The sequence below is a fragment of the Ovis aries genome, chromosome 5 (genome assembly GCF_016772045.2).
Source record: "Ovis aries strain OAR_USU_Benz2616 breed Rambouillet chromosome 5, ARS-UI_Ramb_v3.0, whole genome shotgun sequence".
NCBI classification, from domain to species: Eukaryota; Metazoa; Chordata; class Mammalia; order Artiodactyla; family Bovidae; genus Ovis; species Ovis aries.
This window is the reverse complement of record NC_056058.1, coordinates 44,044,761-44,072,407: the sequence shown is the minus strand read 5'-3', so window position 1 is coordinate 44,072,407 and position 27,647 is coordinate 44,044,761. Positions and strand designations below refer to the sequence as shown.

The 27,647-nt window shown below is 43.1% G+C and overlaps 1 protein-coding gene across 2 annotated transcripts in view; it reads right to left on the bottom strand.

Annotated features, from left to right (window-relative positions):
• Positions 1-471: 471 nt before the first annotated feature.
• The window catches only part of CATSPER3 (cation channel sperm associated 3), a 34,757-nt gene continuing 7,581 nt past the window's right edge, over positions 472-27,647 (bottom strand). Inside the window, exons 4-9 of one of the 2 annotated variants that reach the window (XM_042250533.1) lie at positions 6,001-6,208; positions 4,039-4,221; positions 3,178-3,318; positions 2,704-2,823; positions 1,493-1,650; positions 472-668 (exon numbers count right to left, since the gene is read on the bottom strand). In XM_042250533.1, coding sequence (XP_042106467.1) covers positions 563-668; positions 1,493-1,650; positions 2,704-2,823; positions 3,178-3,318; positions 4,039-4,221; positions 6,001-6,208 — 916 coding nt within the window. In that variant the 3' untranslated portion in view covers positions 472-562. Of the gene's footprint in view, positions 669-1,492; positions 1,651-2,703; positions 2,824-3,177; positions 3,319-4,038; positions 4,222-6,000; positions 6,241-27,647 lie in introns of both variants that reach the window. The other variant, XM_042250534.2, reaches the window with a different exon arrangement.

Genomic DNA, 27,647 nt, shown 5'->3' with positions numbered 1-27,647 from the left:
AGCAGCCCAAATGCCTGATGCTGCCACTATCACCGTGAGCCTCAGGAAGAGCAGAGCAGAATTCCAGAGAGAGACCTCCATGGCACTGCATGCAGAGAGAGAGCTGTAACCCTGTAAGCACGGGGTGCCCACACGGGCGAGCCAGCAGAGCTTCCTGGGCCAGTGGGGCCTCACCAGGTCACAGGAGCCATGCGCTCTCATGGGGCTGTGGGAGGCCCTTCTCAGTCCAGGGTCCAGGTGGCTTTCCCAGGAGCCCAGTGGGACCTGGCTGCGGGGCCGAGGGAAGGGAGAGCCAGCGTGGCCCCCAGGTGTGGCCCCTGGCAGGGTGAGCCTTGAGCTCCTCTCTCCCCACTCCTCATTCCCAAGGCCTCGCTGTGTCATGTGAGGAGGAATCAGACTTCATGGGCACCGACTCGGGTCAGCTCCCAAAGGTGGACAGATGTCACGATCACAGCAGCAGCCACACAGAGGTCAACTCAGAAAACATGTGTTTAATGGGGGGCGGTGGGGGGAGGCGGGTCACAGCCTGCGAGGCCCATGGTGGCCGGGTGCCCACATCCAGCTACTTCTCATCGACCTTCTCCGAGGACTGGGACTGCTTCTTCTGGGGCAAGTCTTCAAGCATGAGGCTCAGCACGTGCACGATCTCGTAGTACAGCTCCTGAAGCCTGGGAATCGAGGAGAAGGGCCTTAGCTCACAGTGGGCTCCACTCCACCTGGCCCTGCCCACTGCACGCTTGCACCTGCATGTCCACCATACCTGGCAGGTGTGGGTAAAGAAAGAGCAGGGACCTGAGAACCAGACTGGGCTGGGTGGGAAGGCCAGGTTGGCCAGGGTCCCTGGGCTTCGGGAGGAAGTTATCTTACTGCCCATGTTAGGTTGGAGATAGCAGACTCCTGGGCTCTGAGTGAAGTGACTGCCTGAGGGTTGCCTGGACACTGCCAGATCTACTCTTGGGCCAACACCAGGCACTCCTAGACCCCCTCAGTCTACAAAGCCCTCCAGGGGGCTTCTGTTGAGACATCAGGCTAACTGTGCCCCTCTTCTTCCTGCAGTAATGGCCAGTGTGACCCCAGCTAACTCACACTGAGCACAGCCCCGGGCTTCACACACACTGCTTTCCTAGTGTCAGTCCTTCCTGTGACAGGTGGGAAAGGGACAAAGATTTGGCCAGAGTCACACAGGAAGCAGTAACAAGCACGTCAGGAGCTTCAGCTTCTGACTTGCAGCCAGAGGTCTTTCCTCTGCCCCACTGAGAAGGGCTTGGTGAGGTGCTCTTGGAGAATCAAAGGAAACAATGTTTTAAAACAGGTCAGTTTTTTAAACTGAGGAGGACCAATGGGCCGTGCTCCCCCCACCAGCAACAGACCTGCCCATACAGCAGCCCAGCCCCTGCACACCCCCCAAGAAAGACCTGGCTCTGCCTTCCCTGTACATCAGCCAGCACCCCACCAGGGCCCATGGGCCAGGGTCAGCGGAGCTGGGACTGACTTGTAGATGGTAGCATCCTGGTTGTCCAGGGTGGACAAGTAGATGTCAATGAAGGGCAGGCTAGTGCCAAAATCATCCAAGACCATGGGGTCAGTGTGCCGTAAAGTCTTCTTAAACTTCTCCACCAGCTCAGTGAAACTCTTGTGGTCAAGATCTTTCTAGAGAGAGGAGCATAAACAGAGCAAGACGATGAGAGTCTTGCTACACGAAGACCCGGGGACCCTCCACGAGGAACGCAGGCAGAGGCCTGACCCTGGCCCCAAGATGAGTCCTGAGTACAAGCACAGGTCACCCCAACCCCTTCTGGGCCTGGACCCCACTGCCTGGGGTCACCTGGTGAGCCACTATGAGGACAGGTGACATGGAAGGAACTGGGATAGCCTGAGCACGGCTCAGCATTTCACCCTGTTGTGGACAAGTCTCAGGCACACAAACCAGGGGGATGTCTCCACCTCGGAGAGGAGGCTGAGGAGAGAGGCACTGGCCTCGTGGGGAGAAAGGGGTAGTGGTTCAGGACCTGGCTGGGCACTCCAGGCAGCTCAGAGGACTTCAGCCCTCACAGCTGTATCATGCTTGACAGAACATCTCCAGCCCATTGAGCTCATTCTTGTTCCAGTTTAGAAAAACTGAGGTTAGTACCACCTGTCAGGGCCTCTGTGACCTCCCCCGCTCAGCGAATGGGAATGGAGCCTGCCTGGCACCTAGTGAATCCTTGGGAACAAGACTGCTCCAGGCCAGTGGCCCAGCAATGGAGTGTTGTCCATGAAGGAGGGAAATGTTAGCGCTTCCCTCGTGGCTAAGATGGTAAAGAATCTGCCTGCAATTCAGGAGACCTGGGTTCAATCCCTGGGTCAGGAAGATTCCCTGGAGAAGGAAATGACAACCCACTCCAGTTTGCTTGCCTGGGAAATCGCATGGACAGAGGAGCCTAGTGGGCTATAGTCAATGGCCCACAATGGAGTGTTGCCCATGAAGGAGGGAAATAGTATGATCACAACACTCAACACTTGAAGAGGTCCAGAGAAAATACAAACAGGTAGAGAACACAGTCTGACTCTGAGAACTAGAGAGGGGTGGGCAGCCGACTCTCCAAATGCACAGATGCCTACGGCCACCCGCCTGCCACCCCAGCCCCCAGGCCCGTCTTCCTGACCATTCCTTCAGCACTGACTGTCCCTCTGCTTGTCTGCCTGCCCATGGAGACAGCCTACCTGGGCCTGCATCAGCTTGCCAACCTCTTCCTGCTGCCGCTTCAAAATCACTTGCTTCTCTTCCATGAGGTTCATGCGTCTCTCCAGCATCAGCTCCTGCTCAAACTTTTTGATGGAGTCCTAGAGGGCAGGAGGATGGAGGTAAGATGCAGGGCTATTCCTGTGCACTGTCCCCACCTCCCTCTTCCCCAGTCTCCCACTGCCACTCAGGCCCCTCAGCAGGAGGACCCCCTCACAGGGCCAGCCCCCAACTCAAGCTGCCCGCTGCAGCTGCAATGACCTCCCAAGTACCTGTCCTGCTGGCCACCATCATGAGGGAGGGCTCAGGGAGAAGGGTTGCGCCAGCATAGAGATGGGCCCACCTGGCCCCCTCCCTTCCACTTCCGGAGCAAGACGGCTCAGAGATGATCCACCTGCCACACTTAACCAACAACCACCCCGCCGCCCCGCCAGTCCTTACAAGCGCCACCTCACCTCCGTGTGGATGATCATCACACCCACAAACATGCTGAGGAAGACAAAGGAGGCAAGCAAGATGAAGATGATGGTGAACGAACGGCTCAGAATCAAATTCCGGGCATCCAGCTGCTCCTGCAGGTCTGTCCAGCCATCGACCTGTGCAGGCAGGGCAAGTGCCAAGGCTCAGGGGGCAGGGCTCCTGCTCACCTGCCCTAGGGGAGCCCTGGCCCTACTGAGGAGCAGGCTGGCTCTTCTTCCACGTCAGCCCCTCCACATCACACCCCCTAATCCACCAACTGCAGTGCATACAGGCTGGCCTGGAGATGCAGGGCACCACTGGGTGTGGGCACTTCTGGCCAATGTGCCCTAAGGGCTCTTCTCCAAAAGGCCTTCCAGCCTTCCCCAAGAGACACTGCCCCTCTGCCAGGCCCTCCTTTGGAAAAGACCTCAGTCTTGCCAGAACCGAATAGAATCTAGACTTTGAGACTCAGGTTTTGCAGACTTATTCTGCATGGATTTGTGACAGCCTATTCCCCAAAAGGCTTCGTGATGTGGGTTTTCCTTCTAAATTACACTTCAATTAGGATGAATTATCTTTTGAGAACTTTTAAAAAGTTCTACCACCCCATGGGGCAAATAAGAATGCGGTAGGGAGTCACAAGATTACAGTCAGTGATGGACTCTTGGCTAGGGTGCTGGCCTGTGCCTAGTCCTGGGAGGCCATTCCTCAGCTTCCCCCCAACCCCAGCTAAGTGTCTGAGTGTGGGAAAGACCCCAAGTGAGGCCCAGCATGTCCACACGCTCGCACCAGCTGCCAGTCCCCTTTCAAGGCCCCTGCCTGCCCCCGACCCCCGCCACTATTCCCAAACATGGTACCGTGGCCAAGCTGAAGAGGGTGAAGAAGGCCAAAGCCAGGTTCCCCCAGTTACTCATGTCACCCCCCTCTGGAAGTCCAAACAGGCAGAAGCCCAGGATGGCGAAGATGTACATTAGGATGAAGAACAGGATGAGCACAGAGGCCACGGTGTAGGCTGTCTGCCCCATGGCAGTGATGAGCGTCTACAAGGCAGAGACACAAGGGCTAGGTCAGGCTGCCGGCCGGGCTGGGCTCAGAGGACAGCGGTTCAGCCTGTCCCAACCATAGCTGCCCCAGTACCTGATGCCTTGCCTAGCACATGGTAGATGCTCCATTAATGGTTGAATGAACGAGTGGGAACAGTGTCCAGATTGAGGGCGGGAGCAATCTAACAGTGGTTCACCAGGGCACGGCCTCCACGCTCAGTCACCCATGGGGGGATCGCCTGTGTTGCCCCAGGGCCCGGGTAGTCGCCCCATCAGCACCCCTGAGCACTCTACTGGAACCCAGCCTGCCTCTGTTCATCCCAGGGTGTCCTGCTCCTGCTCCTCAGCTGAGGGCCAGCCCTGAATGCTCTTCCAGGTCCAGGAGGAGCAGGGGAGCCACCTTGGAAACAGGAATGAAGAGGGCTCAGAGGAGTGGGGCTTCCCAGGTTTTCTGGGCCCCATCTCACAGGCAGGTCTTCATCTTGTGATCTCAGTCTTCGTCCATGACATGGGTGTTGGTCTTATCTCCCACGCCTCATCGTTCGTTCTCCCTGCCCTGGAGTCTTGCCTATACATGTTCAGCTACCTAGATCTGTCCCTGATACCTTGTCAAGGTAGGGAGATGTTCCTATTTCAAGATGCAGGATCAGAAGCTCAGAGAAACAAAACGTCTCATCCACAGTCACATTGTGATACACCGGCAGGGCTGGAACCCACTCTCCAGCCCCTTGCATTGTGCCACCATTGTCAACTGCAAAAATTCTTTTTTTCTAAGCCAATAAACTATTAACATAGAACAGGAGGCACTGGTAGAGCTGGGACCCAAGACAGTGAAGTTCTGACAGTTCGAGGTGAAGTGTGAAGCAGAGAGACAGCCAAGGAGCACCAGGGCTGCCCTGCATGCAGACCAGTCTGGCAGCTGCCTGCAGGAATAAATGCCCACCCCACACCTCCCTCCTCTCCTCGGAGAAAGAAAACCAGTGTTTGGGGATTCATTCCAAAAGAACTGAGATGTTTAAAAAATGAGATGTTTAAAAAAAAAATGCTGCCTCCACTCCTGCAAGAGAAAAAGAACTTCTTTCCCAAGATTGCCAAGATTAAAGAGGTAAGAAGTCACAAAGAACGCGCCAATGGTATGCAGCGTGTAGGTGAGGTCTGCACAGTCAATAGGTCCAAAAAAGCCCCTTCCCGGAGAAGCGTGGGCCTGAGCAGAGCCTGGGCAAACACACTGGGCCCAGGACGAGCGCCTGAGGGCGTGCTTGGGCCACCTCTGAAGTGCGCTCTGACACCACTGAGCCAAGTAAAGACCAGCCACCAGCAGGAGCAGGACTTCCAGAGCTTCCTGAACAAGTCATGAGACCCTCCCCTCAAGAGAAGCTGCAGACTTTTAGTTTTCTGGGGGAAGACGTGAGCGGCCAGAGCCATCAAAGAGCTGGAGGCTCCTGGGCACATACTCCAAAGGGTCTGGACCATAAGAAAAGCAGTCACTCTGCAGCATGGGAGAGAGGGAAAGAGGAGATGGGCTCGAGTCAGAAGAGCTTTCAAAGCTCAGCTCCAGTGTCTAACTGCTGAGTGACTGTGGGTCTCAGTTTCCTCCTCTGTAAAACATGGCTAACACCTTTCCTAGAATCGTCTGAGGGGGAAATGAGATAAAACAGGTAAAGATCAACCTCCCACACAAGAGGACTCAACCACCGTAGGAGAGAAACGGAAGTACCATTTCATCGGGGCCCTATCGCCCGCACTCGCAGAGCCGTAGCACTCCAGGCCACTCACCCGGATGCCGCGGCTGTAGGTGATAAGCTTGAGGATGCGCAGGGACTGCACACCGTCGGCGATGTTGAGGTAGGGGTAGTGCTTGCCCTTGATCTTGCGGAGACTGTAGGGGATGAAGATGATGATGATAATGACCACATCGAGCAGGTTGTAGCCATCCTTCCAGTAGTTGACGGGGTCCACGTAGAGTTTCATGCAGAACTCAGAGCTATAGATGGACACAAAGATGAGCTCTGAGACCTGCAGGGTGGCAAGGGTGGCAGGGTCAGACCAAGCTGCACACCTTCCCCCGCCTGGGCCACCCAACGAGGGGCACGTGTTGGCAGGGGCAGGATGCTCCTAAGTCAGCCACAGGACAGAGAAACCCAGGCAGAGTCCCGGACACACAGTGGACACAGCGTGCCTGATTCCCTTCTCCTTCTGAGTCTTCCCTACCCTGTGGCCTCAACCCAGAGAGCTTGGGAATGATTGACAGTCAGAATGACTATCGAGGCCCAGTGGGAAGTATACATCAGGCAACACGGAAGGAAGGCTCCCAAAGAGAAGATTCCAACAGCCTTCTGGCCAACTTTAATACCCAGATGAACAGAGATGAACTACTCACACATCTACTTATATTTACTCTATTATCACACCTACTTAAAATCAGTTAACTAATCTGCTTCTGAAGAATATTCTGCTTATTTTCAACTGTTACACCTTATGAAACAACCTTATTCAAATTCTTCTTATGTATGAACAATTCCAGGGGATTTTATTTTACCAAAACGCACTTTTTGAGGCATCTTTTTCTTATCGTAAAGAAACACAACAATGAATGAGACAGAAAATGTCCAGCCCCTATGAAACTGACAGTCTAGTAGGAGAGACAGAAATGAAGGTTTAGACAAATACATATATACACCATCACACAGGAAGGAAAGTGAAATGGCCACAAGGGAGAAAGGGACTGGTCAGGTGGGGAGGGGCGGTCATGACAGCTACTCAGAAAAGGTGCAGAGTGGAGGCCTTGCTAAAGCCAGGAATGCAGCCATAACAAAATCTAGAATACTTCCCAGGGGTGTGCACAAGCGTCCTAAAGTGAGAAAGGAACGGCAGCGCCAGAGTGGCTGGAACAGAAAGGGGCAAGCAGAGCAGGAGATGAAGGTGGAGAGGCCAACTGTGTACGGAGGGCCTGGCAGGCCTGGGGAAGGCTGTGAACTTCAACCTCAGCCTTGGAGCTTGAGCAAGGAAGTGATGGGAACTGATTTACAGTTTTAAGAGATCTCCATGGAAATGACAGTGTGGGGAAGCTGGTGGGAATAGCGACTGGGAGGCAAGTTAGGATGGAGATGATGGACAGTAGAAGAATTCTAGCATCACTCAGGCAAGAGACTGGGTTAGATTGCACTGGACTGGGGGACAGTGTGGGGCTGAAGAGAAGAGGACAGATTCCAGATGGGTTCTGTAAGCAGTGAGGACAGGGCTTTCTGATGGACTCAGGGATGTACAGAAGGCACGGAAGATTCCTCACACAGAGCAACAGGGTAAATGCTGATGCCTTTAACTGAGATGAGTTTGGGGTGGGTTGAAGGGGGGGGCTAGAAAGAGTTTCTAGGGGGAAATAGAAAAGGTTTTGAGATACACCACCTTTTAAATATGTCAGATGCTATCACTGGAAATTATAGCTCAAGCCACAACTATCCATTTGGATTACATTAGGGCCTCTGGTGGTGTTATTTGTCCTGTACACTTATATTTGTGGTCTCCACATGGCAACCATTTACATACACTTTTATGTTTGTTAACTACAATGAAACATTTAGATATACAAAAAGATGTAAAAGAATAATATAATGAACAACCATATACTACCATTTAGCTTAAGAAATAAAATATTACCACTACAGGCAGAACATTGATCAAATCCCCTTCCCTTTCCACAAAAGCAAGCCTATTTCAAATTTGGAGTATGCCTTGCTCATATATTTTATACTTTTACCACATATGTATCCCTAAAAGTGTATGGTATGGTTCTGCATCTTTCATATACTACATAAATTGCATATATACTAAAGTATCCTTTGGGAAATTTTTTTATTTAAAATTATAAGATTCATCCATGTTGACATATGTAAACCTAGTTTAGAGTCTACCCACTATTTAGCAATTCCACTTATGAAAATATTATAATTTTTTTAATCTAGTTACCCATTGGGTGATATTCAGCTTCTTTGTAATTTTTTACCTATAAAAGCACAAAAAGTTTGAGCAAAAATACAGGGCCACTTAAAAAGCAGACTTGAGGTCCTATGCCCCTGGGCCCTCCTCTCAGCCAGTGCATAGGCAAGATGGTTGGGAGTACAGTGTCCTTGAACCTATGAATAGATCCTCCGTGTCCCCAGGGACTCCTGCCCAGAGCACACCAGTTCTGAGCACCCCCCGGGCTCCCAGCTGCTGGAGCACCCAAAAGGGAATTCTCCTGTTTGCTAAGATTCTGCTGTGCCTGGTGATTCTGATCTGCCTCGGTGATCAAATGATGTTTACTACTATCTTATTTACCATCTATGTGTATCACCTGTACATCGAGATGTAGATTACCAACTGGCCTTGGAGTGATTTCTCCCAGACCCTCATAGTAGTCACCCTCTGCCTGATCACCCGTTGTTCCTAATTTGTCCCCAGATTTTTTGCTGGACCTGCTACATGTGTTTCAAATAGCTTCTCCTACACTGACTTATCTTTTCACCTCTTCAATGATCTTCTGATGAACACAAGTTTAAAGTTTTAAGGGAATCAAATTAACCAAACTTTTCCTTCATTGCTTATATATTTCATACCTTAAAATTCCTTTCCCTCCTGAGATCATATAAATCTTCTACATTTTCTTCTAAACATTTTGAAGTTTCACTTTTCAAGTTAGGTCTTTAGCTGGGTATGCTGGAAGGTAGAGATTCAACTGGAGTGTTTTCCTCCATAGGTACTGTTTAATGAAGAAACTGTCTTCCACCAGTCATCTGCAGGGCCATCTGTCAGGGGCCAGGTTTTCATCCAAGCCAGGTCTGACTCTGAGTACTCTGTCCTGTTCCACTGGTCTGTTTGTCTATCTGTGCTGTCTATTCATGCATTTCATCCTGCTTAGTTACTAACAGGCCTTACAGAAAGACTTATAGAAAGCCTTACAGAAAGACTTCTCCCCTTTTCACTTTAAAAACCATCTTGGTTTTCCTTTCTTTCATTCTTCCATCTCAATTTTAGCATTGGCTTTTGGAAACCCATAAAAAATCCTGCCAGATTTCTTATTGGAATTGCACTGATATTATATAGTTTAACCGGGGGAGACTGCATCTTGAAGAAACTGAGTCTTTCTATGCATGATCTAATATATCCTTCCATTTCCCTACATCTTCTTTAATAACCTTTATACATTTCTTTCTCTTTAAAAACCTCACAATACTTTTATTAGATTTGCCTCTAACACTTTCTGTATCTTATAAGAAGTGCTAAGTCTTTTGTTGCTGATATATTAAATATATTTTATTTCTTAATCATATATCTACCAAATTTTCTGGGCTTTATTTTTTATTAACTTATTAATTGTATTAACTTTATATTTATTCCAGATTCTTTGGGGATTTCTATGCAGAAATCGTAACACCTGTGAATAATTAGTCTTTTAAAACTTTCTTTCTAATTCTTAATTTTTTTAATTCCTTTTCCTTGTATTATACATTGGCTAAGACACTGATACAAATCTTGTCAAGAATAATTGGACTACAGCTTTTAAAAAAATGCTGTTATAATTTCACCATTGAGTGTGAACTTTGATATAGGTTTTTCATAGGTACTCTTAATTACTTTAAAACAAATCCTTTCTATCCCTAGTTTGATAAATTTTTATCATGAAAGATACTCAAGATAAACTGTTTTATGCATCTCTTAAAGTGATTTTATTGGACTTTTTTCTCCTTTAGTATTTTAAGCTAGTTAATAAAATACCTAGATTTTTCTAATACTTGCATTCCTGGAAAAGCCCAACTTGGCAATGTTATATATTACCTTCTTCATATATTTTTAAAACTTCAGTTTCCTAATATTCTGTTTGGGATTATAATGTCCAAGTTCATGATATTGGGCATAATTTTCCTTTTTCATTTTGTCATTGTGTAGTTTTGGCATGAAGGTTATACTAAGTCGTCCCTTAGTAATCCCAGGGGACTGGTTCCAGGACTATCCCACGGATAAAAAAATCCAAGGATGCTCAAGTCCCTTATAAAGTATGGCATGGTATCTGCATACAAGCTACACATATTCTCCCCACATACTTTAAAACATTTTTAGATTACTTACAATGTTGTTCAGTCACTACGTTGTGTCTGACTCTGCTACCCTATGGACTGCAGCACTCCAGGCTTCCCTGTCCTTCACTTTTCAGAGTCTGCTCAAACTCATGTCCATTAAGTCAGTGATCCTATCCAACCATCTCATCCTCTGTTGCCCCTTCTCCTTTTGCCTGCAATATTTCCCGGCATCAGAGTCTTTTCAAGTGAGTCGGCTCTTCCCAGCAGGTGGCAAAAGTATTAGAGCTTCAGCTTCAGCATCAGTCCTTCCACTGAATATTCAGGGTTGACTAGGGATTAACTGGTTTGATCTTTCTGCAGTCCAAGGGTCTCTCAAGAGTCTTCTCCAGCACCACAGTTCAAAAGCAACAATTCTTCGGCACTCAGCCTTCATTATGTTCCAACTCTCACATCTGTACGTGACTACTGGAAAAACCATACCTGGAATTTTGTCAGCAAAATGCTATCTCTGCTTTTGAATACATTGTCTAGGTTTGTCATAGCTTTCCTTCCAAGGAACAGTACAGTTCAGTGGCTCAGTCGTGTCTGACTCTTTGCAACGCCATGGACTGCAGCACACCAAGCTTCCCTGTCCATCACCAACTCCCGGAGCTTGCTCAAACACATGTCCATCAAGTCAATGATGCCATCCAACCATTTCATCCCCTGTCATCCCCTTCTCCTCTTGCCTTCAATCTTTCCCAGCATCAGGGTCTTTTCCAATGAGTCAGTTCTTCATACCAAGTGGCCAAAATATTGGAGCTTCAGCTTCAGCATCAGTCCTTCCAATGAATATTCAGGACTGATTTTCTTTAGGATAGACTGGTTAGATCTCCTTGCAGTCCAAGGGACTCTCAAGAGTCTTCTCCAACACCACAGTTCAAAAGCATCAATTTTTTGGCACTCACCTTTCTTTATAGTCCAACTCTCACATCCATACCCGACTACTGGAAAAACCATAACTTTGATGAGATGGACCTTTGTTGGCAAAGTAATGTCTCTGCTTTTTAATATGCTGTCTAGGTTGGTCATAGCTTTTCTTCCAAGGAACAAGTGTCATAATTTTATGGCTGCAGCCACCATCTGCAGTGATTTTGGAACCCCCCAACATAAAGTCTCTCACTGCTTCCATTGTCTCCCCATCTATTTGCCATGAAGTGATATGACCAGATGTCATGATCTTAGTTTTGAATGTTGAGTTTTAAGCCAACTTGTTCACTCTCCTTTTTCACTTTCATCAAGAGACTCTTTAGTTCTTCGCTTTCTGCCATAAGGGTGGTGTCATCTGTGTATCTGAGGTTATTGATATTTTTCCAGGCAATCTTAATTCCAGTTCGTGCATCATCCAGCCTGGCATTTGCCATGATGTATTCTGCATATAAGTTAAATAAGCAGGGTGACAATATACAGCTTTGATGTACTCCTTTCCCAATTTGGAAAAACCAGTCTGTTGTTCCATGTCCAGTTCTAACTGTTGCTTCTTGACCTGCATACAGATTTCTCAGGAGGCAGGTCAGGTGGTTTTGCATTTTCTTTTCTTGAAGAATTTTCCACAGTTTGTTGTGATACACACAGTCAAAGCTCTGATGTCAATAAAGCAGAAATAGATGTTTTTCTGGAACTCTCTTGCTTTTTCCATGATCCAGTGGATGTTGGCAATTTGATCTCTGGTTCCTCTGCCTTTTCTAAATCCAGCTTGAACATCTGGAAGTTCACAGTTCATATACTGCTGAAGTCTGGCTTAGAGAATTTTGACCATTACTTTGCTAGCGTGAAAGAGGAGTACACAGTAGTAGATATAATGGTCATCTGAGTTAAATTCACCCATTCCAGTCCATTTTAGTTCTCTGATTCCTAGAATGTCGATGTTCACTCTTGCCATCTCCTGTTTGACCACTTCCAGTTTGCCTTGATTCATGGACCTGACATTCCAGGTTCCTATGCAATATTGCTCTTTATAGCATTGGACCTTGCTTCTATCACCAGTCACATCCACATCTGGGTATTGTTTTTGCTTTGGCTCCATCCCTTTATTCTTTCTGGAGTTATTTCTCCACTGATCTATGGTTTTTCCAGTGGTCATATATGGATGTGAGAGTTGGACTGTGAAGAAAGCTGAGTGCCAAAGAATTGATGCTTTTGAACTATGGTGTTGGAGAAGACTCTTGAGAGTCCCTTGGACTGCAAGGAGATCCAACCAGTCCATCCTAAAAGAGATGAGTCCTGGGTGTTCAGTAGAAGGACTGAAGCTGAAGCTGAAACTCCAGTACTTTGGCCACCTCATGTGAAGAGTTGATTCATTGGAAAAGACCCTGATGCTGGGAGGGATTGTGGGCAGGAGGAGAAGGGGACGACAGAGGATGAGATGGCTGGATGGCATCACCGACTTGATGGACATGAGTTTGGGTACACTTTGGGAGATGGTGATGGACAAGGAGGCCTGGCATGCTGTGATTCATGGGGTCGCAAAGAGTCAGACACAACTGAGCAACTGAACTGAACTGAACTGAAGAGGTGTACAATTGTGCGGTAGTTTGAGCACTCTTTGGCATTGCTTTTCTTTGGGACTGGAATGAAAACTGATCTTTTCCAGTCCTGTGGCCACAGCTGAGTTTTGCAAATTTGCTTTCATATTGAGTGAAGCATTTTAACAGCATCATCTTTTAGGATTTGAAATAGCTCAACTGGAATTCCATCACCTCCACTAGCTGTGTTTGTAGTGATGCTTCCTAAGGCCCACTTGACTTCACATTCCAGGATGTCTGGCTCTAGGTGAGTGATCACACCACTGTAGTTATCTGGATCGTTAAAATTTTTTTCTTATAGTTCTTCTGTGTATTCTTGCCACCTCTTCTGCTTCTGTTAGGTCCATACCATCCATTTCTATCCTTTTTTGTGCCCATCTTTGCATGAAATGGTCCCTTGGTATCACTAATTTTCTTGAAGAGATCTTTAATCTTTCCCACTCTATTGTTTTCCTCTATTTCTTTGCATTGATCACTGAGGAAGGCTTTCCTATGTCTCCTTGCTATTCTTTGAAGTGAAGTTTGCTCAGTCGTGTCTGACTCTTTGTGACCCCATGGCCTATACAGTTGCATTCAGATGGGTATCTTTCCTTTTCTCCTTTCCCTTTTGATTCTCTTCTTTTCTCACCTGTTTGTAAGGCCTCCTCAGACAACCATTTTGCCTTTTTGCATTTCTTTTTCTTGGGGATAGTCTTGATCACTGCCTCCTGTACAATGTCACAAACCTCCCATCCATAGTCCTTCAGGCACTGTCTATCAGATCTAATTCCTTGAATCTATTTGTCACTTCCACTGTATAATCTTAAGGGATTTGATTTAGGTCATACCTGAATGGTCTAATGGTCTTCCCTTCTTTCGTCAATTTAAGTCTGAATTTGGCAACAAGAAGTTCGTGATCTGAGCTACAGTCAGCTCCCAGCCTTGTTTTTGCTGACTATACAGAGCTTCTCCATCTTTGGCTGCAAAGTATATAATCAATCTGATTTTGGTATTCTTGGCAAAATTCTGTTACCCTTTGCCCTGCTTCATTTTTGTACTCCAAGGCCAAATTTGCCTGTTACTCCAGGTCTCTCTTGACTTCCTACTTTTGCATTCCAGTCCCCCATAATGAAAAGGACATCATTTTGGGGGTGTTAGTTCTAGAAGGTCTTATAGGTCTTCACAGAACCATTCAACTTCAGCTTCTTCAGCATTACCAGTTGGGGCATAGACTTGCATTACCATGATATTGAATGGTTTTCCTTAGAAATGAACAGAGATCATTCTGTCATTTTTGAGATTGCACCCAAGTACTGCATTTTGGACTCTTTTGTTGACTATGATGGCGACTCCATTTCTTCTAAGGGATTCTTGCCCACGGTAGTAGATATAATGGTCATCTGAGTTAAATTCGCCCATTCCAGTCCATTATAGTTTGTTGATTCCTAAAATGTCGATGTTCACTCTTGCCACCTCCTGTTTCACCACCTCCAATTTACCTTGATTTATGGACCTAACATTCCAGGTTCCTAGGCAATATTGTTCTTTACAGCATTGGACTTTACTTCCATCACCAGCACATCCATAACTAGGCGTTGTTTTCACTTTGGCTCCGTCTCTTCATTCTTTCTGTTATCTCTCCACTGATCTCCAGTAGCATATAGGGCACTTACCGATCTGGGGAGTTCATCTTTCAGTGTCCTATCTTTTGCCTTTCCATACTGTTTGGGGTTCTCAAGGCAAGAATACTGCAGTAGTTTGCCATTCCCTTCTCCAGCAGACCTTGTCAGAACTGTCTACCATGACCCATCCGTCTTGAGTGGCCCTACACGGCATGGCTCATAGCTTCTTCTTAAATAGATGCTTTCTATTTCCATATCATTTTATTTCATAAATTTGATGCTAATCATGATAAAAATGTTTCATTGCTTTCAACATGACAGAAAATATGGGAATGGCATTTCTGTTTCAGCAATAGAACCAGCAGCTTATCTTTCCAGAAAATGTATTCAGAAGGATTCTTTATCTGGTAAATGACGCCCAGAGCAGTCTGGGGACAGTTACATTACCTACATCATTGTGCTGCTTATTTCCAACCCGACGACCAGCACCGTGAATGACAGCTCACAGCTTTTGCATGTAGATAGCAAGTTGTCCCCCCCATCATTTGATGAAGAGATTATTTTTCTCCCCCTGAAAGGTTGTGGCACCCTTGTCAAGAGTCAATTGGCCATAGGTATTTGGATTTATTTCTAGAATGTCAACTCTATTCTATAGGTCTGTATCTGTCCTGTGAGTACCATACTCTTTTCATTATTATATCTCTGTAAGTTTTTTAGGGGCTTCCCTCATAGCTCATTCAGTAAAGAATCCTCCTGCAATGCAGGAGACTCAGTTCTATTATTGGGTCCGGAAGATCTCCTAGAGAGGGAAATGGCAACCTACTCCAGTATTCCTGCTTGGAAAATCCCATGGATATAGGAGCGTGGTGGGCTACAGTCCATGGGGTTGCAAGAGTCAGACACAACTTAGAAAATAGGCCAACACAGAAAGTTTCTGAAGTCAGAAAATGCAAGTTCTCCAACTTTTGTTCTTGATTTTCAATGTTTTCTTGGCTATTCACAGGCATATGGATTTAAGAATCTGGTTTTAAATCTCTTTTTTTAAAAGGCCATTGAAATTTTGATAGGAATTGAACTGAATTTGTAGTTCACTTTGGATAGTCCTCTTAATAAGTTTTTTAATCCATGAATATAGGATGCCGTTACATTTTTTATTTAGGTTTTAATTTCTTTTAGCAATGTTTTATAATTTTCAATTTATACATCTCTCATCTCCTTGGCTAAATTTACTCCTAGGTATTTTATTATTTTGAATGCTATTGTAAATGGAATTTTCTTAATTTCCTTTTCATAATGTTCCTATTAGTGTACAGAAATACAACAAATTTTGGTTGTTAATCTTGTATCCTGCAACTTTACTGAATTCATTTAATAGCTCTAATAGTTGAGTTTGTGTATGGATGTATTCTTTAGAATTTTCTATATATAAGATCAAGTCAAATTTAGGTAATTTTGGTTCTTCCTTTCCAATCTGGATAACTTTCAGTTCTTTTTCTTGCCTAACTGCTCTGGCTAGAACTTTCAGTGCAATGTTGAATAACGGTGAAAACAGGCATTTGTCTTGTTCTTAATCTCAAAGGAAAGATTTTCAGTCTTTTACCATTGAGTATTATGTTAGCTGTGGGATTTCTTCATAATTACCCATTATCAAATTAAGAAATTTCCTTTCCATTTCTAGTTTGTTTGTTTTTTTAACCATGAAAGGGTGTTGAATTTTGTCAAATGCTTCTTCAGTTATCTACTGAGGGAATTTTGTTTCCTTCACTCTACTGATGTATTACATGCATTGCTTTTCCCGAGCTGAACCACCGTTCCACTCCTGGGATAAATTCCACTTAGTCGTGGCATATAACCTTTTTAAGTACACTTCTGGGCTCAGATATATCTTGAGGATTAATGCATCTATATTTGTAGGGATGTTGGTCTCTTTATTTCTTGTGATGTTTTTGGCTTTGGTCTCAGGGTAATGCTGGCCTCATGGAATGAATTCAGAAATATTCCCTCTTCTCTTACTTTTGGAAGAGTCTGAGAAGGATTGGTGCTTGTTGTTTTTTAAATGCAGAGTAAAATTAACCACCAAAGCCATCCAGTTCTGGGCATTTCTTTGCTGCGAGGCTTTTGATTAGTGATCCAACCTCTTTATTTATAGGTCTGTTTCAGTATGTCTGTTTTCTATTTCTTCTTAAATCAGTTTGGTAGGTGATATGTTTCTAGGATTTTTTCCATTTCATCTAGATTATCTAATTCATTGGTGTACAAAGTGTTCACAGTATTCTCATATTAAACGTTTTATTTCTATAACGTCAGTAGTAATGTCCCAGCTTTTCATTTCTCTCATTATTAATTTGAGTCTTCTTATTTTTAGTCAGTCTAGCTAAAAGCTTATCAGTTTTGTGGATCTCTTCAGAGAACTGAACTTTAATCTTTTATGTTATTGACTTTTCTCTGTTATCTCTCTATTCTCTATTTTGTTTCACACTGTAATCTTATTATTATTAAAGAATGCATGCGGCCTCCCTGGACTTGAGTCTTGCCAGTCTTTTCTTGTGTGTGTGTGGCTGCACTGGGTCTTTGTTGCTGTGTGGGCTTTTCTCCAGTTGTGGGGGCTACTCTGTAGCTGCAGGGTGAGTTGCTCACTGCACTGGCTTCTCTTGTTGCAAAGCACAGGCTCTAAGGCATGCAGGCTTCAGAAGCTGCGGAGCATGGGCTCACTAGCTGCAGCTCCCAAGCACAGGCTCAGTGGGCTTAGTTGTCCTGTGGCATGTGGGATCTTCCCAGATCAGGAGACCCATGTCTCCTGCACTGGCAGGTGAACTGTTTACCACTGAGCCACCAGGGAAGTCCATTCTAACCTTTTTCACTTCTTTTCTTCAGATAGCTTTGAGTTTAGTTTGTTCTTTTTCCAGTTCCTTAGGATGTAAAATTAGGTTAGTAATTTGAGATCTTTCTTTTGTTATAATGCAGACATTTACAGGTATAAATATTGTTCTGAGTACTGCTTCTGTTGCAACCTATAAGTTTCACTATGCTTTATTTTCATGTTCATTTGTCTTAAAGTATTTTCTAAATGGCTTTGTAATTTCTTCTTTGACTATTATTTAATAGTTTGTGGTTTAATTTTCATATATTTGGAGATTTTCAGTTTTCCTGCTTTTGTTGATTTTTAGTTTCATTCCATAACTGTCAGGAAAGATAATGTATATGATTTCAATATTTTTTAATTTATTGAGACTTGTTTTGTTGCCTAATATGTGGTCTATCCTGGTAAATGTTTCATGTGTACTTGAGAAAACTATTATATCTTCTTGACGAACTGACTCTATTGTCAATATATAATACCCCCCTTTGTCTCTTGTAACAGCTTTCTTTAATGTCTTTTTTTGTGTGATATGAGTATATCCAACCTAACTCTCCTTTGGTTTCTATTTGCATGGAGTAACTTCTTTCATTTTTCATTTTCGATCTATTTGTATCTTTGAATCTCAAGTGACAGCATATATTTGGATTTTTTTTTCTAGAATCAATTCTATCTTAATTGGAGAGCTTCACTTATTTAAAGTACTGATAAGAAAGAAAATATTTCTCCATTTTGCTATTTGTTTTACATAAGTCACATCTTTTTTGTCCTTCAGTTCCTCCACTACTGCTCTCTCTGGTGTTTGATTTTTGTGTAGTATGTAATTTTGGTTCTTTTCTCACTTCTTTCTCTGCATTTTAAAAGTTAGTTTTTTGGTGGTTACCCTCGAGATTACAACTGACCTCTTAAACTTAAAACAATCCATTTATTTATTCATTCATTCACTTGGCTGCACCAGGTCTTAATCTTCTATCTTTGCTGCAGCATGCAGGATTTTTTACTTTTCACATGCCAGCTCTTAGTTGCAGCATGTAGGATCTAGTTTTCTAAGCAGGAATAGAACCCAGGTCGTCTGCACTGGGAGCATGGAGTCTTAGCCACTGGACCACCAGGGAAGTCCCAACAATCCATCTTGAATTAATACAACCTTAGCTTCAATAGTACATTAACCATTTTGTTCCTATAAATTCCATCCCTCCTCCACTTCATGACAAAACACACCTAAATATAGTGCATGCCCATTATCTATCTATAATTATTTTGAACCATATAGAAAAAGGGAGGAGTTTGTTTTCAAACCCAAAATACAATACTGGCTTTCATATTTACCTATGCAGTTACATTTATCACTGCCCTTTATTTCATCATATGGCTTAACACATTGACCAGAGACATATTAACACCGTAGGCATTCAGTTCAGTTCAGTTCAGTAGCTCAGTCGTGTCTGACTCTTTGTGACCCCATGAATCGCAGCACGCCAGGCCTCCTTGTCCATCACCATCTCCTGGAGTTTGCTCAGACTCGCGTCCATCGAGTCAGTGATGCCATCCAGCCATCTCATCCTCGGTCGTCACCTTCTTCTCCTGCCCCCAATCCCTCCCAGCATCAAAGTATTTTCCAATGAGTCAACTCTTCACATGAGGTGGCCAAAGTACTGGAGTTTCAGCTTTAGCATCATTCCCTCCAAAGAAATCCCAGGGTTGATCTTCAGAATGGACTGGTTGGATCTCCTTGCAGTCCAAGGGACTCTCAAGAGTCTTCTCCAACACCACAGTTCAAAAGCATCAATTCTTCGGCGCTCACCCTTCTTCACAGTCCAACTCTCACATCCATACATGACCACTGGAAAAACCATAGCCTTGACTAGACGAACCTTATGTTTCTGCAGAAATCCCCTGGTCAATAATGTGTTGTTACTGTCTAATTTCATTTTCACCTAAAGGACTATCTTTAGCAATTCTTGTAGAGCAGGTCTACCAGAAGCAAATTCTCTCAGGTTTTGTTTACCTGGAAAAATCTTAATTTCTTCTTCATTTTTTTTGGAGGATAGTTTTGCTGGATATAGAATTATTGGTTGACAATATTCTTCTTTCAGTACTTTAAACATGTCATTTCACTGCCTTCTCTCCTCACAGTTTCTGAGGAGAGATCAGCTGCTAATCTTATTGAGGACTCTTTGTATGCAACAAGGTGCTTCTGTCTTGCTGCTTTCAGATTTCTCTTTGTCTTTGACTTTTGATAGTTGATTACAGTGTGTCTCAGTGTGGATCTCTTTGTTTCTCCTCAGAGTTCACTAAGATTCTTGACATACTCTTTATCAAATTTGTAAACGTTGGGGCCACTATTTCATAAACTATTACTTCTTCCTCTTTCTCTCCTCTCCTTCTGGAACTCCTACTGTGTGAATGCTAATATGCTTTATGGTGTCCCACATGTCTCTTAAGACTGTTCATTTTTCATCATTCTTTTCTCTTTCTGTTCCCTAGGCTGGCTAAGTCCAGCTGATTTGACTTCAAGTTCACTGATTATTTCTTTTGGCTGCTCAAATCTGCCCTTGATCTTCCTAGTGAATTTTTTTATTATTATACTTTACAGTTCCAAAATTTGTGTTTCATTTCTTTTTATAATTTCTCTTTATTGACATATTCTATTTGCTGAAACATTGTCCTCCTAATTACATTCAGCTTTTTGCCTGTGAATTCCTTTAGCTCTCTGAGCATAATTTACAAAGTTGACTTAAAATCTTTGTCTGGTGTGTCCTCAGGGACAGCTTCTGTTTACTTCTCCTGTGTAACAGGATATCTTTTTGAAAACTGGACGTTTAAAAATTTACAATGTGGTAACTCTGGAAATCAAATTCTTTCTTCTCCTTATTGTTGGGTTTGTTGCTTTCCATGGATAGTAGTTGTCTGTTTAGTGACTTTTGTAAAGACCATATTCTTTGTAATGCATGACTTCTGAAGTCTCTTCTTCTTTAGTTTCTGGTCAATTAGTATTTAAACAGAGGTTTTCTTAGATGACTCAGGGAAAAAAAGAGGGGGAAAGGGACAAAAAAAGAGAGAAGGAAAGAAAGAGAAAGGAAGGAATGAAAGAAGGAAGAGAAAAGGACTAAGAGAAAGAGGGAGAAGAAAAACTCTGCTCGTCTTTGCAAATGGCCTCTTTGTTGAGAAGCTCCTTCCATGTTGAGCCAGCCCACTTACAACTGAAACTGAGTGTTAATTTTGAGTTTGTGCTGAGCCCAAAGCTCAGTTACAGTGCAAGCCTGGTATCTTCTCAGGTCTTTCCTAAGCATGTGTCCTGCCCTGGACATGTATGGCAGACAATGCTCTCTTATTCCAAAGCATCTCTCTCCCTGGATTTTCCTCTCAGGCTTTCAACATGCCTATTGTTTGCTTCAGGTGCTATATTTTAGCTCCAGGGAGCAGTGGATCAGTCACTTGCTTTTCAATGGTTTTGAGAAATGCCCAATGCATAGCCACTTTCTGCCCTAAAAAAATTCCAGGTTAAGCAAAACAAAGAACATAGCTTCGGACCAGTCCTTCAGAGAGCCCTCTGATAGGCCAAAATAGACAAACACAATTCTTAATGAACAAAAATCTTCTCTGTTCTTTCTAGACCCAGGGGGGCCAAGGTCCCACTCTGGGAACACCGGCTGCCATCTTCAGGACCATCACCTTGATGAAGAGGGATAGGGCCAAAGGCAAGTAAAAATGCTGCAAAGTTTTCCTACTATCTTTTTAGAGTTCCCCTTTCTTGACTTTCTTTCTATTTAGCTTCCCTTTTGGCTCAGAGGATAAAGCGTCTGCCTGCAATGTGGGAGACCCAGGTTCAATCCCTTGGTTGGGAAGATTCCCTGGAGAAGGAAATGGCAACCCAGTCCAGTATTCTTGCCTGGAGAATCTCATGGACAGAGGAGCCTGGCGGGCTACAGTCCACAGGGTCGCAAAGAGTCAGACACGACTGAGTGACTTCACTTCACTTCACCTCTTCTTGACTCAATGTTCACTCAGTTTCTGTAAACTTTTAGCTATTTTCCAGAGTCCTGACAGTTTTGTCTCCTTCTTAATGGTTTCTGTGAACAGATGGATTTTTGAAGCTACCTACTCCGCCTTTTCGCTGGCATCACGCATCTACATTTTTGAAGAACAGTTTTTGCTAGATTTTGAATTCTAGTTTGATTGTCTTTTTTAAAGCACTCTGAATATGACATCCTTTGCGTTCTGGCAACTGTAGTTGTGGATGAAAAGTCAACTACTCCTTTTATTGAGGATACTTTGTATGCAATGAATCACTCCTCCATGATGGTCTCAAATTCTCCCTTTGTCCTTGTCTTTCAATAATTTGTTTACAATGTGTCTAGGTGGATCTCTGAGTTTATCCCATTGGAGTTTGTTGGTTGTCTTTGATGTTCAGATTGTTTTTCATGAAATCTGGGGAGTTTGGGGCCATTACGTCTTCACATATTCTATCCTTTCTCTCCTCTCCTTCTGTGACACCAATTGCATGCATGTTTGCATGTCTGATGGTGTATCATGGGTTTCTGCTCATTTTTATGCATTCATTTTCCTTTCTGTTCCTCATACTGGAAATCTCAATTGACCTGTTTTTCTGCTCTTTAGTTCTTTCTTTCACTACCTCAGACTTGCTGTTGAATTCCTCCAGGGAATTTTCATTTCGATTATTGTACTTTTCAACTACAGGATTTCTATTTGGCTCTTTTAAATAATTTCTCTTTACTCATATTCTCTTTTTGGTGAGACATTGCTCATACTTTCATTTAGTTCTTTAGATGTGGGTTTTTTCCCTAGCTCTTTGAACATAGCAGCCAATTAAAATCTTTGTCTAGTAAGTCCAACAGATGGGCTTCCTTGGGGTGAGTTTCTATTGTTTACTTTTTTTCTTGTGTAGGGACCATACTTTCTTGTTCTCTGCATGTATCACAATTTTGTTTCTTTTTTTGGTTGGAAATTGAACATTCTTAACCATATAATATTGGAAACTGTGGAAATCAGGTATTCCCCCTCTTCCTAGGGCTTTGCTGTTGTTGCTGTTTTTTTTTTTTTTTTTTAAGAGACTTTCCTGCGCTAATTCTACATGACTTTGTCATGTGTGGCCACCAAATTCTCTGCTCAGTTATCTTAATGGTCTGCTAATAAATGAACAGAGTATTCCTTAAATTCCTGAAATCCCTAAGTCTCCCAGCCTTGCCAAGGGGCTCTGTATGTTGGGGCATGTATTTAATGCCTCAGAAGTTTACAACCCTGCCTTAACATTTATTTGCTGCTTGCACAGAATCTCAAGATTAGTTCGAGGTAACAGATCAGGGCCTTCTCCGTGCTTTCCTCATATCTTCACTGGGATCCCTAAGACTGTTAATAATTTCTCAGTTTTATAGATAACCAGGGGCTTTCATACATATTATTTCCAGTGATCTCAGTAGCCACCCTGGAAGGTGTGTGTTAATACTATTTTACAAATGTAGCTGAACCACATAGAGGTTAACCAACTTGCCCAAATTCTCACATCTAGTGAGACAGTAGTAAAGCTAGGGCTTGAACCCAAATCTGTGTAAGTCTGCATCCTTTCCACAGCACAGAACTCCCTTAGGCTTACAAACAAAGATCACTACCGAAGCATGTTTAATAATCATTGTGGCTTCTGGAGAACAATCAGAGGATTCAGATCCCTCAACTCATCTCTTCCCCGATCCTTACCCGAGCCCTATACTTGACATGATGCTCTACAATCTGTGACCAAACTCTGTGGGATGCTGGTGTGGAATGTACTGCCATACCAACACATTCACAGAAGTTGTGCCAAGTGGACACTGCACACTTAAGACACTGATTAGGATATTCCATCACCTCCACCACCTCTGACACCACATTCTGTTGATGTTAAACCTTTTCATCACCTAGAATGAAATTTGCTATTGACCATAAATGAAGATGAAAGTACCTCTTCAATCTTTTTTTATTGTAGAATAAAATACACATATAGGACCATACAAATACATAGCCTAATGGATTGTTCCAAAGCTAACACGCCTGTAACTACCACCTAAGTCCAGAGTTAGAACCTTGCCAGCTATCCCAGAAGCCTCTCCACATGCTCCATCCCAACCACAACTCCCTCCCTTTCCCCCAAATCAACCATTGTCCATGTATTTATAGAGATCGCTTTCCTGCATGTCTCCATAGATAGAAACTCACGTGTGCATTCCTAGAATACTTTTTTTATTAAAAGCTTTCTCAAAATTTGATATGCCTTTTAAGTCTCCTATTCATTTTTTTCTTCCTTTCCTTAAATTTATTTGTTGAAGAAACCAGGCAACTTGACTTGTAGAATTTCATCATCTGGAATTGTGCTGACTGCACACTTATATTCTTCTGTCCTCTATTTCCCAGAAATAGGATGCTAGCTGAAACGACTTGATCAGATTCAGATCTCATCTTTTAACGTTTATTTTTATTATTTATTTATCTGGCTGTGCCAAGTCTTAGTTGCAGCATGTGGGATCTTTGATCCTCGTTGTGGCATGCAGGGTCTTTAGTTACAGCAGGTGGGATTTAGTTCCCTGACCAGGGATCAATCCCATGTCTCTTGCACTGGGAGTGCAGAGACTTAGCCACTGGGCCACCAAAGAAGTCCCAGGTTTGATCTTTTTGGTAAGATGACAGGTTCTGTTCTTTTATAGGAGGCAAAAAAATGTCTGGCTGTCTTTTTTATGAGGGAAGCGATCACTAATGCTCAAAATGCCTAAATCCTGTAATTCACTCACGGTTGAAAAACTGATATTTTAATTCTATCATTTATTTTTATTAACTGGGACATTTCTATAAAGAGATGTTTCCCTTATCTACTATGTTGTTATGCAATAATACAACTCATATAAGGTCAGGAAAGCTTGATTCCTTCCCCTAATTTAACAGTTTCTGACATAAAGTATTAGTTCCCTGTGCTGCTGTTCTCAGTCACTTCAGTTATGTCCAACTCCTTGCAACCCCATGGAAAGGCTCCTCTGTCCATGGGATTTCCCAGGCAATAATACTGGAGTAGGTTGCCATGCCCTCAGGGATCTTCCTGACCCATGGATCGAACCTGCATCTCTTATGTCTCCTGTACTGCAGGCGAATCCTTTACTGCTGAGCCACCAGGTATCACCTTCCAAAAGTGACCCATCAGCTTTTCTGGTATCATTGTAAACTTACAGATTATTTGGTGAGTTTAAAAATCCACTGTAATTATTATCCTTATTGAAGCTCAAAGAGTCCCATCTTTAGCTAGCAGGAGTCTCATCAAGTTGTCTCCTGAATCCTTTTGACATGACCCCAGTAATCTTTGGGCTTCCCTGATAGCTCAGTTGGTAAAGAATCCACCTGCAATGCAGGAGACCCCAGTTTGATTCCTGGGTCAGAAAGATCTCTTGGAGAAGGGATAGGCTATCCACTCCAGCATTCTTGGGCTTACCTTGTGGCTCAGCTGGTAAAGAATCTGCCTGCAATGCAGGAGACCTGGGTTCTATCCCTGGGTTGGGAAGATTCCCTGGAGAAGGGAAAGGCTACCCACTCCAGTATTCTGGCCTGGAGAATTCCATGAACTGTACAGTCTATGGGGTTGCAGAGTCAGACACAACTGAGTGACCTTTACTCACAGTAATCTTTGATAGCTTCCTTGCTATGTGTACAAGATATTCTGAGCTCATTTGGTATAGTTTCAGGCCTAAACCTGCAATCAACCATGTCTCAAAGAATCCCTAGCTCCTTCTAGTGATAAACAGTATTTCAACACCACATTATGGGCACTAAGGATGCATAATTGTTAAGTTGGTCAGTGTTCTAGGTTTCTCAATGGATAATTATAAAATATCTTAGGAATTTATATTGATACTTAGAATTTAAATGCAAAACTACAGGGTTTTACATTGTCTATATTATAATCATATTTCCTTTCTTCCATGAGTAACTGGTTCTCAAGAATACTGAGGATAACAGAATTAAACTGTCCAACAATTACTCATCTGCTTTATCCTGTGTTACACACACAACAGTCTCAGAGTAATACTAAGAGCATCACCAGAAAGTTGATCTCTGACAAATGGTTTAAAATTTTGCATTGACTCTCCCATTCTTCCCCATTTTAATCAATACTATATCTTGTCAGAGTATATATTCATTTGTAATATATTCTCTCCTTGTTAACCCATAATTATGATTAGTTCTATAAATAAAAACATATTTTACTATTCATTGCCTTTCCAATGTTGATACTTCTTTAATAATTTTAGTTGGCTGAAACTTATTCCTTATTAAATAGGTTCCTAAGAAAGGGCTCATGGGAGCAGTATTAGTCAAGATTTTTTCATGTTGATGATAGTTTGTCTATGCCCTTTAAACGTGAAAGTCAGTTCTGCTGGAGCTAGGATTCTTGGCTCACATTTTCTTCCCTAAGATATCTTAAATGTTTTGCTCCTTTTTCTTTTCTTTATTTTTGGCTGTGCGGGGTGTTCACTGCTGTGCAGGCCTTTCTCTGGTAGTGGAGAGCAGGCACTATTCTTCATTACAGTGCACAGTTTTCTCATTGCGGTGGCCTCTCTTGTTGTGGAGCCACAGGAGGGCTTCAGTAGTTGAGGAGCATGGGCTCAGTAATTGTGATTCCTGGGCTCTAGAACACGTGCACGGGCTTAGTTACCCCACAGCATGCAGGATGTTCTCATACCAGGGGTCAGATCCATGTCTCCTGCATTGCCATGCAGATTCTTTACCACTGAGCCACTGGGGAAGCCCCATTTTCGTTCAGCATAAAGCATTACCACAGCAGAGTTTAATAATAATTTTCTTTTCTTTATAAGCCTCTTAGCTAACATGCTAACAATTTCCCCCACACCTCTTTCCTTCAAAGCAAAAGTGAAAGCTGCTCAGTCGTGTCCGACTCTTTGTGACCCCATGGACTATAGAGTCCATGGAATTCTCCAGGCCAGAATACTGGAGTGGGTAGCTGTTCCTTTCTCCAGGGGATCTTCCCAACCCAGGGATCCAACCCAGGTCTCTTACATTGCAGACAGAGTCTTCACCAGCTGAGCCACCAGGGAAGCCCAAGAATACTGGAGTGGATAGCCTATCCCTCTTCCAGGGAATCTTCCCAACCGAGGAATTGAACTGGAGTCTCCAGCATTTGCAGGCATATTCTTTACTAGCTGAGCTACCAGGGAAGCCAAAGGGATTCCTTCATATTCTTTTACTAGAATATGTTCTGGTGTTTGTTAAGTCTATATTATCAATATACAATGAGTACTCTTTCAATATATAGTTTCAATTCTTTTATTTCAGATAACTTTTCTTAGATTTTTACATTTGAGTGTTTATTCTGTTTCATTACTTTGCTTCTGTTTCTATTTCACATTCAGAGATTCCTATTATCCTTAAGTGGGATCGTTTTCCCCCAATCTTCAATGTTCATCATTTTCTCTTGAATTCTTTTTAATCTCTTCATTTATTACTTTTAATTTAAAATTACTGATTTTATTTAAAAAATAAAATAAAAATTTTATTTCTCCCACTTAATCCTGTATGTCTAAGTCCTTATCTGCTGTATTTAATTGCTCTTAGTCTAATTTGGTCTCTATTTTTTAAATGATTTTATTTCTAATTCTTTTCTGAGTTCTATCACTTCACTCTTTTCTTTCCTAATATCACTTTTGTAAAAATTTACCTTGTTCTGAAACAGTACAGGTTTTATCTGTTTTGTGAACATGCTTTTGTTGTGGGCTTTCATTATCTGTAGTGATATTATTCTCCACTTTGTTCTTTTGTTCTTATAATTTTGTATGGGATTTTACCACAATATTTTTCTGTTATACTTTTTTATATGAAATTAATTTTCCTGAACTTTAAGGAGAAAGTGTGATTCTAACTTAAAATATCTATTCTTGATTTAACACATGATAGCTTGATTTTTGAGGTTTCCTGGTTCTGTTTCCCTTTTCCAATTTTATCTGAACCTCTCTTCCTTTCTCTGGGTCTTTTACCTACTCAATTTTCACTCCACTTCCAATATTTCCCATAAGTATGGAACTCTAACCTTGAAAGTAGCCTTGGATGGTCAGTTTTAAAAGCTACAGGGTCTGAACCATTCTAGCCCCTTCATATAAATAGCAGGAACCTCTTGTGTTACCCCACAAGTAATAGATTAGGCAACACACTCTCTGATATCAACCTCTATTCAATACTTATTGACTTCCCTCTGCTTCCTCTGCTACAGATGCTAATACTGTGCAGTGCAGTTCTTGGTAAGGATCTCTTGCAACTAGGTTTTGTTGCTGCTGTTGTTTTTGTTTTGTTTTTT